General features: G+C 62.2%; 1 protein-coding gene across 2 annotated transcripts; it reads right to left on the bottom strand.

The window, feature by feature from the left end:
* Window positions 1-5205: 5205 nt before the first annotated feature.
* Window positions 5206-10921, bottom strand: VWA1 (von Willebrand factor A domain containing 1). 2 transcript variants are annotated; one of them, XM_042952888.1, is made up of 4 exons: window positions 10804-10921; window positions 9100-9657; window positions 6836-7114; window positions 5206-6685 (listed from the first exon to the last, which is right to left on the bottom strand). In XM_042952888.1, exons 1-4 carry the CDS (start codon window positions 10874-10876, stop codon window positions 6348-6350), a joined length of 1248 nt encoding a protein of 415 aa, XP_042808822.1. In that variant the 5' UTR covers window positions 10877-10921; the 3' UTR covers window positions 5206-6347. The 2 variants fall into 2 exon arrangements, with proteins under 2 accessions (XP_042808822.1, XP_042808823.1); XM_042952889.1 differs by lacking the exon at window positions 5206-6685 and having other exon boundaries at window positions 7027-7114; window positions 9100-9262.
* Between the last annotated feature and the right edge of the window lie 987 nt (window positions 10922-11908).

Below are 11908 nucleotides of genomic sequence, written 5' to 3'. Positions count from 1 at the left end.
CGCAGGCGCGACAACGCCCCTTCCTCCCAGACGACGGAAGCGCAGGAGGGCCACGTACCGCGTGGCCTTCGGATAGGCCGCGGGTATCGTGACATCACCGGTGGCCCCGCCACGATTGCTCAAACTAGCTCCGTCTGGGGGCGGGCCGTCGAGGGGCAGGGCGAAGCGCCGAGTTACGGGGGCCGATCGGGAACAAAACCGACGGGCTGGGCGCCTGTATATCCTGGTTATACGTCAGTTCCGCCTAGCAACAGCTCCGTGTCCCGTCGCTATAGGCGCCCGGAGAATCCCGTCAGAGCGGGGGCGGAGAGGCAGGTGCCGCGGAGCCCTGGGGTCCTTGGTACGCGGGTGTGGGCGACGCGGCGGTGAGCCCCGGATGGAGGGAGCGGCCGTGGGGGAAAGGGCCTGCGGAAAGCGGCTGATCCGCGCAGGAAAATCAACCCGGGGCAGGTGCGCAGCTGGGCCTCGATCCTGCGCCCCCGACCCGCCACCAGAGACACGACCGGGCGCGGGGACGTCGGGGCCCCTAGACGGTTGAAGCTGCGCTCCGCGGGTCTCCGTGCTAGCGCACATAGCCGGCCCATGATAAGGTGCTGGAAGGGTAGAAACGCGGTTCCTAGCCAGTCTCCTGCAACCGTCATTAGGTTAAAGAGCCGGCTGGAGAACAAGCTCTCCCCATCCTCCGTTTCGGTGTCTCGGCAAACCACAGTGGTCCGTGGGCGTATGAGCCTTCGTATCACTTAAAAGTGGCTCACAATGGGAGGGAGACAGAAATCGCAACCCCAGAAGAGTGGAAAAGCAGAGCCGACTCCCCCAAAAGCCCCACAAGAGGGCGCCCTTGCTGGAGGAGGAATCCTGGCTTCTTGGGAAAGTCCAAAGGCCATGTGCCTGCCTGTGGGACAAAGGGCCAGGCTAAACCCGCCTGGGGCAGAGGGAGAAAAAGGTGGACCGAGCCTGCGTTGCTCTAGAACCCACAGTGCCCAAAGTTAGCAAACTTTGCTTCTTGGGCCAGCAACCAAGTTGCCCCTTTGGTCTTTCTTTGATGGAATTGGTTGAGTTCCCAGAATTACACAGTTTCCCCACTAGACTGAAAACAATTTTAAGCCTGAGTAAAAATGGGCGGGGGAAGGGGGATTAAAGATAATTCTGTGATCTTTCACCTCCAAATGAAGAGAAAACCAGATGAGTTCCCCAGCCAGATGCCCCCGCCCCCGCCCCCACCCCAGTGGCCATTATGGAGGTTCTTACTGACTAGCACAAACTACCAAGGTTCTTATGGAGAGCAACCCTGGTAGGGCTTCGCTGGATTAGAAGAGGAAATGGGTAAGAGACATGAAGTCCTTGTCCAAACACAGCTGGGCCATGTGCCCCTCTCTAGCTCCAACCATCCCAGACCAATATTTGGCAAGCCTGTGTACTTTTACGTAAAAAGGAATCACTTTGAGAATAAAGTTATGCATTTAAAAAGCCAGTTTCAAATAAAGTCAGTTTCATCTGCCTTAACTTGAAAAACAGAAAGAGATGATTGTTTAAGGATTTAGATAATTGCATTCCCTTTGACAAAGGGGTCTCCTCCAGTTTCCCTCATCCGAGGGTGCTATGCTTTCCAAACAAAACATCCAGGCCACTGGATTGTTTGTCACTTATGATCTTAGACTGGGAGCCATTGAGGAGGCTTGACACACCTTTCCTAAAACACTAAGTTAATAAAAGGGAATTATGGGACCGCCTGGGTGGCTCAGTCTCTTGCATCCAAGGCTCTGGTTATGATCTCGTGCTGAGTTCCTGCTGACAGCTCAGAGCCTGGAGCCTGCTTCAGATTCTTTGCCTCTGTCTCTCTCTGCCCCTCTCCTGCTCCTCTCTCTCTCTCTCTAAAATGAATAAGCAGTAAAGAATAAATAAAGGGAATTATGATGATGCTTTCTACCTGATGCATTCACATTTAACTGACAAATGTAGGGTTCTCTGCTGCTTGTGCTGTTTTGCTGACAGATTCCCTGATAGCCCCCTCCCACAACATGTGGCTTTCTTCTGTGAGGGCGTCCTTCAGCATTGACAGCCTGGAGGAAAGACTGCTGAGCTCGGAGATGCAGGTGGACAGCTTGGCCTCCAGCCTGTCCTTTAGTCCAAAGAGTACGCTATGCCCCTGGGAAGCCAAGCCAAAAGGAGCAAAGTGGCCCCACCCAGGCCAAGTGCAGAGTGCTCTGCCCCTAGCGCCCAGGCAGTTGGTGTGGTTTCTGAGTCCACCCGAATTTGGCCAGACCTCCGGAGAGCTACACAGCACACCAGAGCCGTGGCCTACCAGTATGGCCCACAGCCCCCCACTACCCAGCCCCAGGGTGTCCCATCACCAAGACTGTGGCTGCTGACTGCTCATCCTGCCTGGTGTCTCCCACCAACAGTGCCTCTGCTGAAGCTCGGCTGCCTAAACTTGGAGCCTCTCACGGGGTGGGCCTGAGGCTGCTGCTGCCCCCAGCCCCCCTCCCCCACCTCCATATCGCATTTAAGGCCCCTAGGTCAGCCGGGCCTTCAGAAGTAAAGGGGTGGCTCCCTCTCCCATTCTCTCTCCAGCTTTCCGAAAGGAACTGCCAGTTCTGGTGTTGCTCACGGTCACCCCAGTCCACACGCACCCCATACCCACTCCCACTGGGCAGACCCCAGCCCAGCCAAAAGAAAAGCTGCCTAGCCGGCCTTCTCAGGCCCAAGCCCCCAGATCTCCACAGGGCCCCTGCAGCTCTTCCCTGTGCTTCCAGAAGTTCGGAAGAGGTAATGGGGGGTTGTAGTGCTGAGCCCTCAGATGAGCTACCTTGGGCCCAGGGCTGGAAAGGGACTCAGGACTGAGCCCAAAGCTCACTGCCCCTCCAGCTTTGTCTTCCTGAGCAGTGTTTGCTTCTGGTGAGCATTTGCCTACTCGGGTGCCCTGGCCTACTGTCCTCTCCCCACTGGAGACCTACCTAGCAGAAGGTCCACCTAGCAGAAGGTCAGCGCAGCCAGGACATCCCCAGAGGCACCTGGGGTGGGGAGCCCTCAGCACAGGCACTGGGCTGCCTGCCCACGCTGCTGGCAGGAGACCCACTGTGAGCACTGGCCTGCCCCTCGTGGGACTGAGTTGGGACCTCCACCTTCTCACAACAAAAGCAGGGTCAGATGCACAGTCTGGACAGACCTTGGAAGCAAAGTCGCATGAAGCCATGGCCACTGAGGGAGACCTGGTGTTCTCTGCGAGGGGCTGTGAGTGGGCACACATCTGCCACACGATACAACCGCTTGTTTTCTTGTCCTAACCAGAAGCAATCACAGCACAGACCTTTCCGATTTTCACGTCAGTGTCAGAAGCTCATACTTCCATGTGTCACTTGACACACAGTGACACGTACTAGTTCCTGTAGGTGGCAGTCTTGGCCCCAGACCCAGTGTATATTGAGGAGACAGGGCCTGTGTCTCAGGGGAGGGAGGAGCAGGGTCAATGTTGGGCGCGGGAGGAAACCAGGACAAAACTTTCCTGGAGATTGTTCCCAGACGTGGCCTGGACCCATCAACCTTTAAGTGCTGCCTAGGACAGGGACGCCTGGGTGGCTCAGCTGGTTGAGCATCTGACTCTTGATTTCCGCTCAGGTCATGATTTCACAATTGTGAGATCGAGACCTGCACTGGGCTCTATGTGGAGCGTGGAGCCTGCTTGGAACTCTGTCTCCCTCTCTCTGTTCCTCCCCAGCTTGCACGCTCTCTCTCTTTCTCTTGAAAAAAGAAAAAAAAAAAAGGTTAAAAAAAAAAAAGGAGTTGCCTGGGACGGTGCAAAGGGCTTCCAAGGGAGGGCTTCCAGGAGAGGTGCTCCGTGGCACAGAGACAGGAGCGGGGGCTCCTCTCCCTGGCCTCAGTGTCCAGCAGTGAGGAGGCGAAGGCTGGAGCCTCTTTCAGAGGGTAGGGCCACATGTCTTTGGTCGCTCTGCCCTCCCTTGGGATTGTAGGTGTGTTTGGGGGCAGGAACTCATGTGTCTCAAGCGCGTGACCGAGCTATTAGGAAACCACCCGCCAGCACTCTCCTGCTTTTTCTCCTGCAGCGTGCACAGTGCTCTGGAGGCTGGACTGAGAGGCTCAGTGTGGAGGGGGACCTCTCCGGGTGCCCGACGGGCTTGGACCTCCAGGCACCCGCGACATCAGGGTGGCGGACATTGGCCTGCCCATGGGGAGTTCTGGCCCAAGTCCCAGCCCTGGGGAGGATTCCCCTCACCGGCCAATGCTGCCCGGGACACTGTTGTTCGCATCCACCACCCTCGGAGGGGGCCAGGTGACTCTCGGCCACCCGCTAACTACAGGTCAGAGTGTAAACAGACACCCGCAGCGGCACACACGGGCCGCACAGTCCCACTTGGCTTCCCTGGGCCTGATTGCAGGGGCTTGTGGGGACATGTAGGAGAAACCCCACGCCCACTCGGCAGCACCTCCCCCAGCATCTGACCAAGTCTGGCCTGGCCGGGCACTACCATCTGCTCCTGGGACCCAGGACCCACAACCGTAGCCCCCGCCTCCACTCCGCTTGCTCTGGCCACACAGGCAGGGCAGAAGCCCCTTGTCTCCTATGCCATGTCACACAGGCACACCGTGGGCTCACCGCAGCGGGCCTCCACAGATGTTAAATACACCGAACTAGCGGGCAGCGCAGGCCCTAGGTGTTTAAGCAGGGAGCCGCCGGATTCTTGGAGTCTGCTTCGTGAAACATGGTGGAGGCCAGCTCGACTGAAGGCTGCCGGCCGCGCACACACCCCCACCACACCCGAGTGGGCAGACCAGGAACACGGCCTCTCCGCCCTGCAGTCGCGCGGGTGAGGGAGGGCCTCTGTCTCCCAATAGCAGGCAGCGGCCGAAAGTCAAACTGCTGTTGGGGGAGTGGTCTTGCCAGCAGAGGGCGCCACAGCCGCGGCCCCCACCCGGGTCCGAAGGCTGTAGTGGGGGGGCAGCGCGGCAGAACCCGGTCCCCGTCCGGGCTGTTCAGCTCCAAACGCCGCAGTCCCCGCCCACGGAAGCCGCCAGAGCTCCCCGAAGAGGTGTACGTGGCACGGTGTTCTGCGTCTCAGAGCCGAGGGGGCTCGGCTCCCCTCCTCTTCCCCCAGCACCAGCCACAAAACACTGGCCCTCCGTCTGAGAGCATTTTCGGGGCTGGAGTGTTCTGACAGGGAGTAAAGCACACTGAGGAGACCGCGAGGCTCAGTTTACATCTGATTTACTCTATTTTACAGTCTGGGTTGTTAGTGGGGAAGAGGCGAAGTGAGCACTGAGTTGGTGCAGGCAGAGGAGCTCATGCCTTCGTGGGGCTGAAGGACAGCAGCTACGCCCTTAGGACTTGTCTGGTGGCCCCAGGATAGTGGTAGTGAAGACGTAGGAGTCAGAAGATGCTGTAGAGAATCGTTGGGGTGAACCCACCCAGGGAAACCTTGTTTGTCCCTGCCCCCAGCATGGCAGTGCCCTACCCAGAAGCAAGGGAGGCTCCCTATGAGTGCCAGACTTGGGGCTTGCTGGGGCAAGGAGCCCTCCTGTCTCCAGGGTCCTGAATGCCAGGATCCGATCTTGTTCTTCCAGAAAGCGGCCATCCTCCCCCCGGTGGCTGTAGCTGGACCCAGCAGGGTCCTGGGCAGGAAGGCAAGGTCACTGTCCCCAGCAGGCACTGCCTCTCAGGCCAACTGAATGCCCTGATAAAGACCACCATTCTGCTAACCCAGCTGCTGACCACACCGGCAACCTGCCACCACTCCTCCCTGCCCCTTTCCAGACCCTGTCCCCTCCAGGAAGGCTTTGGGACTCGGCCAGAGCCCGCTCCTGCCCTTCATCCTTCCGCCTTCTACCAACATCTAGGACCTGAGTAGCCGCAGGAAGTCAGAGCGGCCAACTGGACCAAGCCCTCTCAAACGGATGCCGGGGCTCCGCCACCAGAGGGACTGGGCCTTCACACAAGCGAGAGGTCTAGCCGCTCCGCTCGGCCACCTCCTGTCCTGGGCCCACGGCCAGTCCTGTATCTGACGTTCTCAGCCCGCCCCAGACTCCCTGTCCATCTTGCTGCTAATTCCTGCCCAAAGGACGGCACCGTGTACCCAGGTCTGGGCCCGGGCAGGGGGTCGCGATGGCACGAGCTGCTGCCAGAGCTGCAGCAGAGAGAGGGTCAGGCGGGGGAGTCGGGCGAGGCCTGCGTCCTAGAAGGCAGACGCCCCGAGCAGGGAGCCCTCCGCCGCGGGAGAGTTCTGGGTGGGGGGTTCGCGCGGAGTCGCCGCGGGGCAAGGCCCTGCTACCGGCGGTGGGCGCCTCCCCCGCCGGGTTCGGGAGAAGGGGGCCCTCGGGTGGGCGGGGCGGCGGGCTCACGGCTCCCTGCCCCCGGCCCCCGGCGGCTGGGGACGCGGAGCGCGGCTGCGCTCGCCGTCGGGCGTGCAGGCCTTGGCCGACAGCGCCCTCTCGCGGCCCGAGCGGAAGGCTGCCGTGACGGTCACCAGGTAGGCGGTGCCGGGCGCCAGGCCCTGCAGCGTGGTGCTGTTGCGGCCCGCGGGCACCTCCACGCGCTGCGCCGCGCCGCCCAGCAGCGGTCCGAACTGCACGTGGTAGCCGAGCACGGCGGCCGGGCCCAGCGCCGGGGCCCAGCTCACCCGCAGGCTGCGCGGCCTGGCGTGCGAGATGACGATGCGCTCTGGCCCGGCCTCCTCTGGGGGGGGGGGGGGGGCGGGGGGGGGGGAGGGGAAGCGCGCGTGAGTGGGGTGGGGGCGGGACCTCGGCCCGGCCCGGCGCCCCCTCCCCGTCGCCCGCCCCACCCCCCACCCCGCCCGGCCTGGCCGGCCCTCCGCCTCGAGCTCACCCGGCAGCGTGTGCACCCGCAGGTACTGCGGCCTCACGAGGTGCACGTTGGACTCGGGCACCAGCTCCACGTCGTAGTCCGTGTCGGGGTCGAGGCTGACCCAGGCCCAGCCCGTGGCGTTCCCCGGCAGCTGCTGGCGACGCACGTTCCCCGGCTCGGCGCTGGGCGTCAGCTCCAACACGTAGTAGCCGGAGTCTGCGGTCAGCAGGGGCGGCCAGGCCAGGCGGAAGCTGCTGGACGTGACCTCAGAGGCACGGAGCTGCTGTGGCTGCATGGCGTCTGCGGGTGGTGCAGAAGGTCAGACCTCCCCGCGCCCGGGCTGGGGCCCTGACCGCCGACTCAGGGAAGACCGGCCTGGGAGATGTGGGGAACAGGAGCGCTGGAGAGCCCCAGGCCAGGGTCGGCCACCCCAACAGTGCTAACGATACACGAACCGGTGACAGGGCTGGGGTACGGACAAGAGTGCCACCCCAACTTGGGACTCCATCAGGAGCTTCCCTGCCTGCCTCAGCTGCAAACCCAGACGGGTGAGGAGCTATAATGGCCACCTCCCACCCAGCCCAGTCAGCCCCTCAAAAGTGGGGTCTGAGAACAGAGGACCAACCACCCTCCACAGCCCGAGTGGCCGGCACAGTGTGGAGTCAGTTCATCTCTGGACAGTCAAGGCAGAGGGGCACCACTGGTGCAGCCAAAAGATGGGAGGCCATCGGGGGACACTTGAGGGGTGGATATATGACAACTCCAGGAGTAGCTGGATGTGGGGCTCAGAGTACTGCCTGCCTCTGGTTTCCAGGAGAGCAGGGGGGGATTCCAGAGCCAGCCCCCCAAATGTGCATTCCTCCCGAGCCTGTGACACCGCATGGCCATCTGAGTGACCATGCAAGCAGGTAAGGCTGGACACCACATGGCTTGCATGTAAGGCTGATAAATGTCGAGGCAGGGTTGTGCCCATTGGGACCCTAATGCTTTCTCCTTTACTGCCGGGTGCTCCAGCTGTCAGCCTGGCACTCATTCTCCTGTCTATTCCCCATACTCAGACCCCCACCCACCCCTATCCCAGGAGCCCCCCACCCTTTTGCCTAACTGCCTTACAGCCTTGGGTTTCTCCTGTCCAGCTGCTTGCCTTTCCTCTTACTATCTCCTCCAGGTTCAGCCACAGTGGTTGACTCAGGGGCCACCAGGGGCCAGGTGTCCCTGGGGGAAATCTCTGGGAGGACCCTCTACCTTTCTCCAATCCACAGTCCAACTCCTGGTTTCTGGTGGATGATTAACCCACAGGCTGAGACTCAGAAAGAATCCTGGGGTTAGTGGCATTTTTTAGTGGTTAGAGCAGGCTGAGCCAGCAACCAGGCCCTTCATCTCAGCCCCTCCCACTGTGAGGTTTGGCTGGGGGTAGGGGTGGGGGTCCATTAGAAAGTTGGTGGGAGGGGCGCCTGGGGGGTTCCGGCGGTCGGACGTCAGACTTCGGCTCAGGTCATGTTCTCGCGGTTTGTGAGTTGGAGCCCCGTGTCGGGCTCTGTGCTGACTGCTCAGAGCTGGGGACCTGCTTCAGATTCTGTGTCTCCCTCTCTCGCTGCCCCTCCCCTGCTCGCACTCTGTCTCTCAAAAATAAATAAACATTAAAAAAAAAAAAAAGAAAAAGAAAATTGGTGGGGAGCTGCCATCCCCTGCAGCAGGCCCTCTCTGGTCCAGCCTCTTCTCCAGCAATCCCCAAAACCACCAATGGTGCAAACCCACTCAAACTCCTCTGTACTGTTCCCACCCACAGGGTAGCAGGGCCCGAGCTCTGTGGGAAGCAGTCCTAGCCCATCCTGACCTGGCTTTCTCATCTCCAAGCACGGTGGGAGCTGGCACACGTACAGGAGCCTGGGCTGCCCATCTGCAGAGTCCTCAGGCTTGGACCCTCCCTCTTCTTCCTCTCCACTTAACCACATCCCACCAGATGCAGCTCCTTGGCCTCTCGGCCCACTCCAGGCCCCCCAGTCGGGGTGGGCCCGTCAGCAGAGAACCCCACCCGGAGGTGTTTATTCAGGCCGACCCTCTGTCCCACTATAGCCCAGGTAGAGGGGCACACAGGGCACACAACTGGAGCATGTCCCCCAAGGATGCACAGAAAAGCCATGGGTGTTACCTCCCGGCCGAACCCCAGGAAGTGCCACTGTCCCCGAAGCCCTGGCCCCTGCTCCAGGCCCTCGAGTCCCTCTCCCCCATCTCTTCCGGGTTCCTCGCTGGGGCACCCCCAGGCCCTGCCTCCTCCCACCTACCAAGAATGGACCCCCTCAGCTCCTGGGCAATGATGTGCAGGTCGTCCACGTCCACAAAGTGCAGGTGATCCTCTGCGGGGGCCGAGGCAGCAGCTGACAGCTCCAGGAGGTTGCCACGACCGGTACTGACGATGAAGACGGTAACGCCCAGGTCCTTCAGCTCCTGCATGGGGGGCCCCACGGGGTCGCTGGAGCCGCCATCTGTCACCCACACCAGCACCTTGGGCACCCCTGGCCGGGCCCCTGCCACCTCGGCAAACAGCTGCTCCTTGGCGTAAGCCAGCGCCAGGCCAGTGTTGGTGTCGCCCATGCGCTGGGCTGCAGCACGTATGGCATCCTGGACAGCCGCACCTGAGCTGTGCTGGCCGAAGGGGAACTCGGTGTATGGGCGGCTGCCCACATGCACCAGGCTGGCACGCAGAGCCCCAGGGCCCAGGGGCAGTGGGGCCACCAGCTGCCCCAAAAACTCCCGAACTCGGGAAAACTCATAATGAGACACGCTGGCCGAGCTGTCCAACAGAAACAGCAGGTCCCCCTGGGGAGCCGATGCTGGGGGACCTGGGGGAGAGGAGAGGGTTCAGCCCCAGGTGGTGGCCCCCAGACAGTCCCACACCCAGGGCAGAACCCCCAGGGTCTGAGCTTTCCCTAAGCTGGAGCTTGCCCTTACCCAAGTAGGCCCCGAAAGCCTGCTCCAAAGGTCCTGCAGGCGGCACCCCTGGGGGAAGGGGGAAAGGGGTCCTGGGCCCACAAGTGGCCCACAGTCTCAGCGGGTTCTAGCTCTGTACCTCTCTGGGCTCTCTGGGTCCTCTTTGGGCTCAAGTCTTGTCTGTAAAGGAGAGCTGACCCCTCCAAGCCTCCACACCCACCCTTTCCTTAGCAGACTCTGTGCAGGCTGGAGCCGAGGGTCCTGGTCCAGCCCCTGGGAGTGTGGGTGGATAAGCCTAGGCCACAGTCCTTGTTTCCTCAGGCTTGGCTTCCAGAGAATCAGCCTCCAGGATGGAGTTCAGCCCTACACCCCTGCCTCCAGGTAAAGCAACTAGTGTGTGTGTGTGGGGGGGGGGGGGGGTGGCACAAAGCAGCTGGGGACACTGGGGGCTGAGATGGGCAGATGGGCAGATGAGGGAGACAGAGCATGATCACAGCCCATATGGCCAGGCTGGAGTCATCACCCCACTTACAGATGATGTTACCCCTCCTCTGGACCCATCCTCTGCTCCATCTGGACCCAGGAAGCAGGTAACCTGCTGCAGCAGCTTGAGGGGCCGCCAAACCCACAGGGCCTTCCTCTTCCTCCAGGTACCCCAGGGGGCAAAAGGACCCCTTCCACCACGGGAGCCAAGGGCAGACAGGAGTTGGGGCGTCTGGGTACTGATCTGGGCTTTGTGGCCTGTTTCCCCCAATCCGGTAGGGCGACTCCAGCCCTCTTACCGTCCCTCTACTAAGTGTCACTGCAAGGAGAGGAAAACTGAGGCAGGGACCGCCTCCCCGACACACACCTTCCCCTCCCCGTTCAGAACCTACCCCCAACACCTGACGCTCCTCTAGCCGCTCGGGGTACCTGGGCCCGCCCGCCGCAGGTGGGTGGGGTGCCCCTGCGGCCGTCCCCGCCCCGGGCCGCGGGAGGGAAGAGTCAGCCCCGCGCAGGCAGCAGGGGGCAGGGGCGCCGCCCGAGCTGGAACGTGGCCCGCCGCCTGCCTCACTCACCACGTTCGGCGCCGCTCCGCGCCAGCGCCAGCCGCAGGCTCAGGGCCAGGCTGAGCGCCGTCCAGGGCAGCATCGCGCGCGACGGGACGGGGCGCCCTCGGCTGCCGTTCGCCACTCGCTCGCTCGGGGACTGCAGGGCGCGCCGCCGCGCAGACCGGGCCCGCCCCCGCCCCCGCCCCCCGGGAGGCCCCGTCCCCGAGGCCCCGCCCCCGGTGAGCGCTCTCCCCGCGTGCCGAGGCGCACAGAGTCCGGGAGGCGTGCGCGCAGAGGGACCCAGGCAGAAAGCGTCACGCGGCACTCACGCAGATGCGACCGCGGCACACACGCGTGGGCGTGCGTACACACAGAAACCAGAGCTTTCTTTCCTGGTTGGGAGGTTTCGGGGTTCCGCACTGCCCCCTGCCCCCAACAGGGAGCAGAGTCGGGGGCCACTAAGCTGGGCCAGCCCCAGGGCCCACTGCCCGTGACCTCCCCACAGTGCTATGAGTCCTTGAAATCAGGCCCAAGAGCAACCCAGGGGTGCGAGGGGGTGGGGGTGACACCAAGAACAATGTCCCCCCCCCCCCCCCCCAGCAAGCCCCAGGCCCTGTCCACACCTTTATCCCAGGGGTGAGAGAAGGATGGGTGCTGGGGGCTGGACGCTTAGAAAGGAGACAGAGCATTGGGAGGGGGGCAGAGGCCTGAAGGGGAGCCTTTTGAGGGACACAGAGCCCCCACCCCACCTGGCTTCCTGGAGAAAGAGGCATAGGAGCTGGTTCAGGTCCTGTCCAGGGTGACCCTGCCGGAACTATGGCTGTCCCCATACACTCTGCCCAATGAGTGGCCCAGGGCTGGGCCAAGGGCAGGCCCCCAGACCTCTGGAGGGACCCACTGGCAAGCCAGGAAGGAACCTTGCAATCCAGGATTTTGGCTGGGCCAGACCAGAGGTGGCTGGCTGGAGGCGGCATCCCCACAGGCACTCAGCCCTTCAGGACAGATTCCCTCCCCTTAGGTGAGGCAGGGCAATGTCTTTTGGGCAGGAGCTGAGGGTCCTGATGAGGCCCCTCACCACTAAGAAGGCTTTCTGTAGGGTAACCACTGCCCTCTTCCAGCCACTAGTCTGTGG

Source organism: Panthera leo, chromosome C1 (genome assembly GCF_018350215.1).
Source record: "Panthera leo isolate Ple1 chromosome C1, P.leo_Ple1_pat1.1, whole genome shotgun sequence".
NCBI classification, from domain to species: domain Eukaryota; kingdom Metazoa; phylum Chordata; class Mammalia; order Carnivora; family Felidae; genus Panthera; species Panthera leo.
The sequence above is the reverse complement of the archived record's forward strand: the minus strand, read 5'-3'. Positions and strand labels throughout refer to the sequence as shown.

What these genes read in the sequence shown, in the direction of transcription:
- VWA1 (XM_042952888.1), bottom strand. Translation starts at nt 10,876, where the DNA reads ATGCTGCCCTGGACGGCGCTCAGCCTGGCCCTGAGCCTGCGGCTGGCG. An exon ending in GCGGAGCGGCGCCGAACGTG is followed by an intron (nt 9,658 to 10,803) that starts GTGAGTGAGGCA and finishes CCTCTCCCCCAG; the next exon opens with GTCCCCCAGCATCGGCTCCC. An exon ending in GCTGAGGGGGTCCATTCTTG is followed by an intron (nt 7,115 to 9,099) that starts GTAGGTGGGAGG and finishes CACCACCCGCAG; the next exon opens with ACGCCATGCAGCCACAGCAG.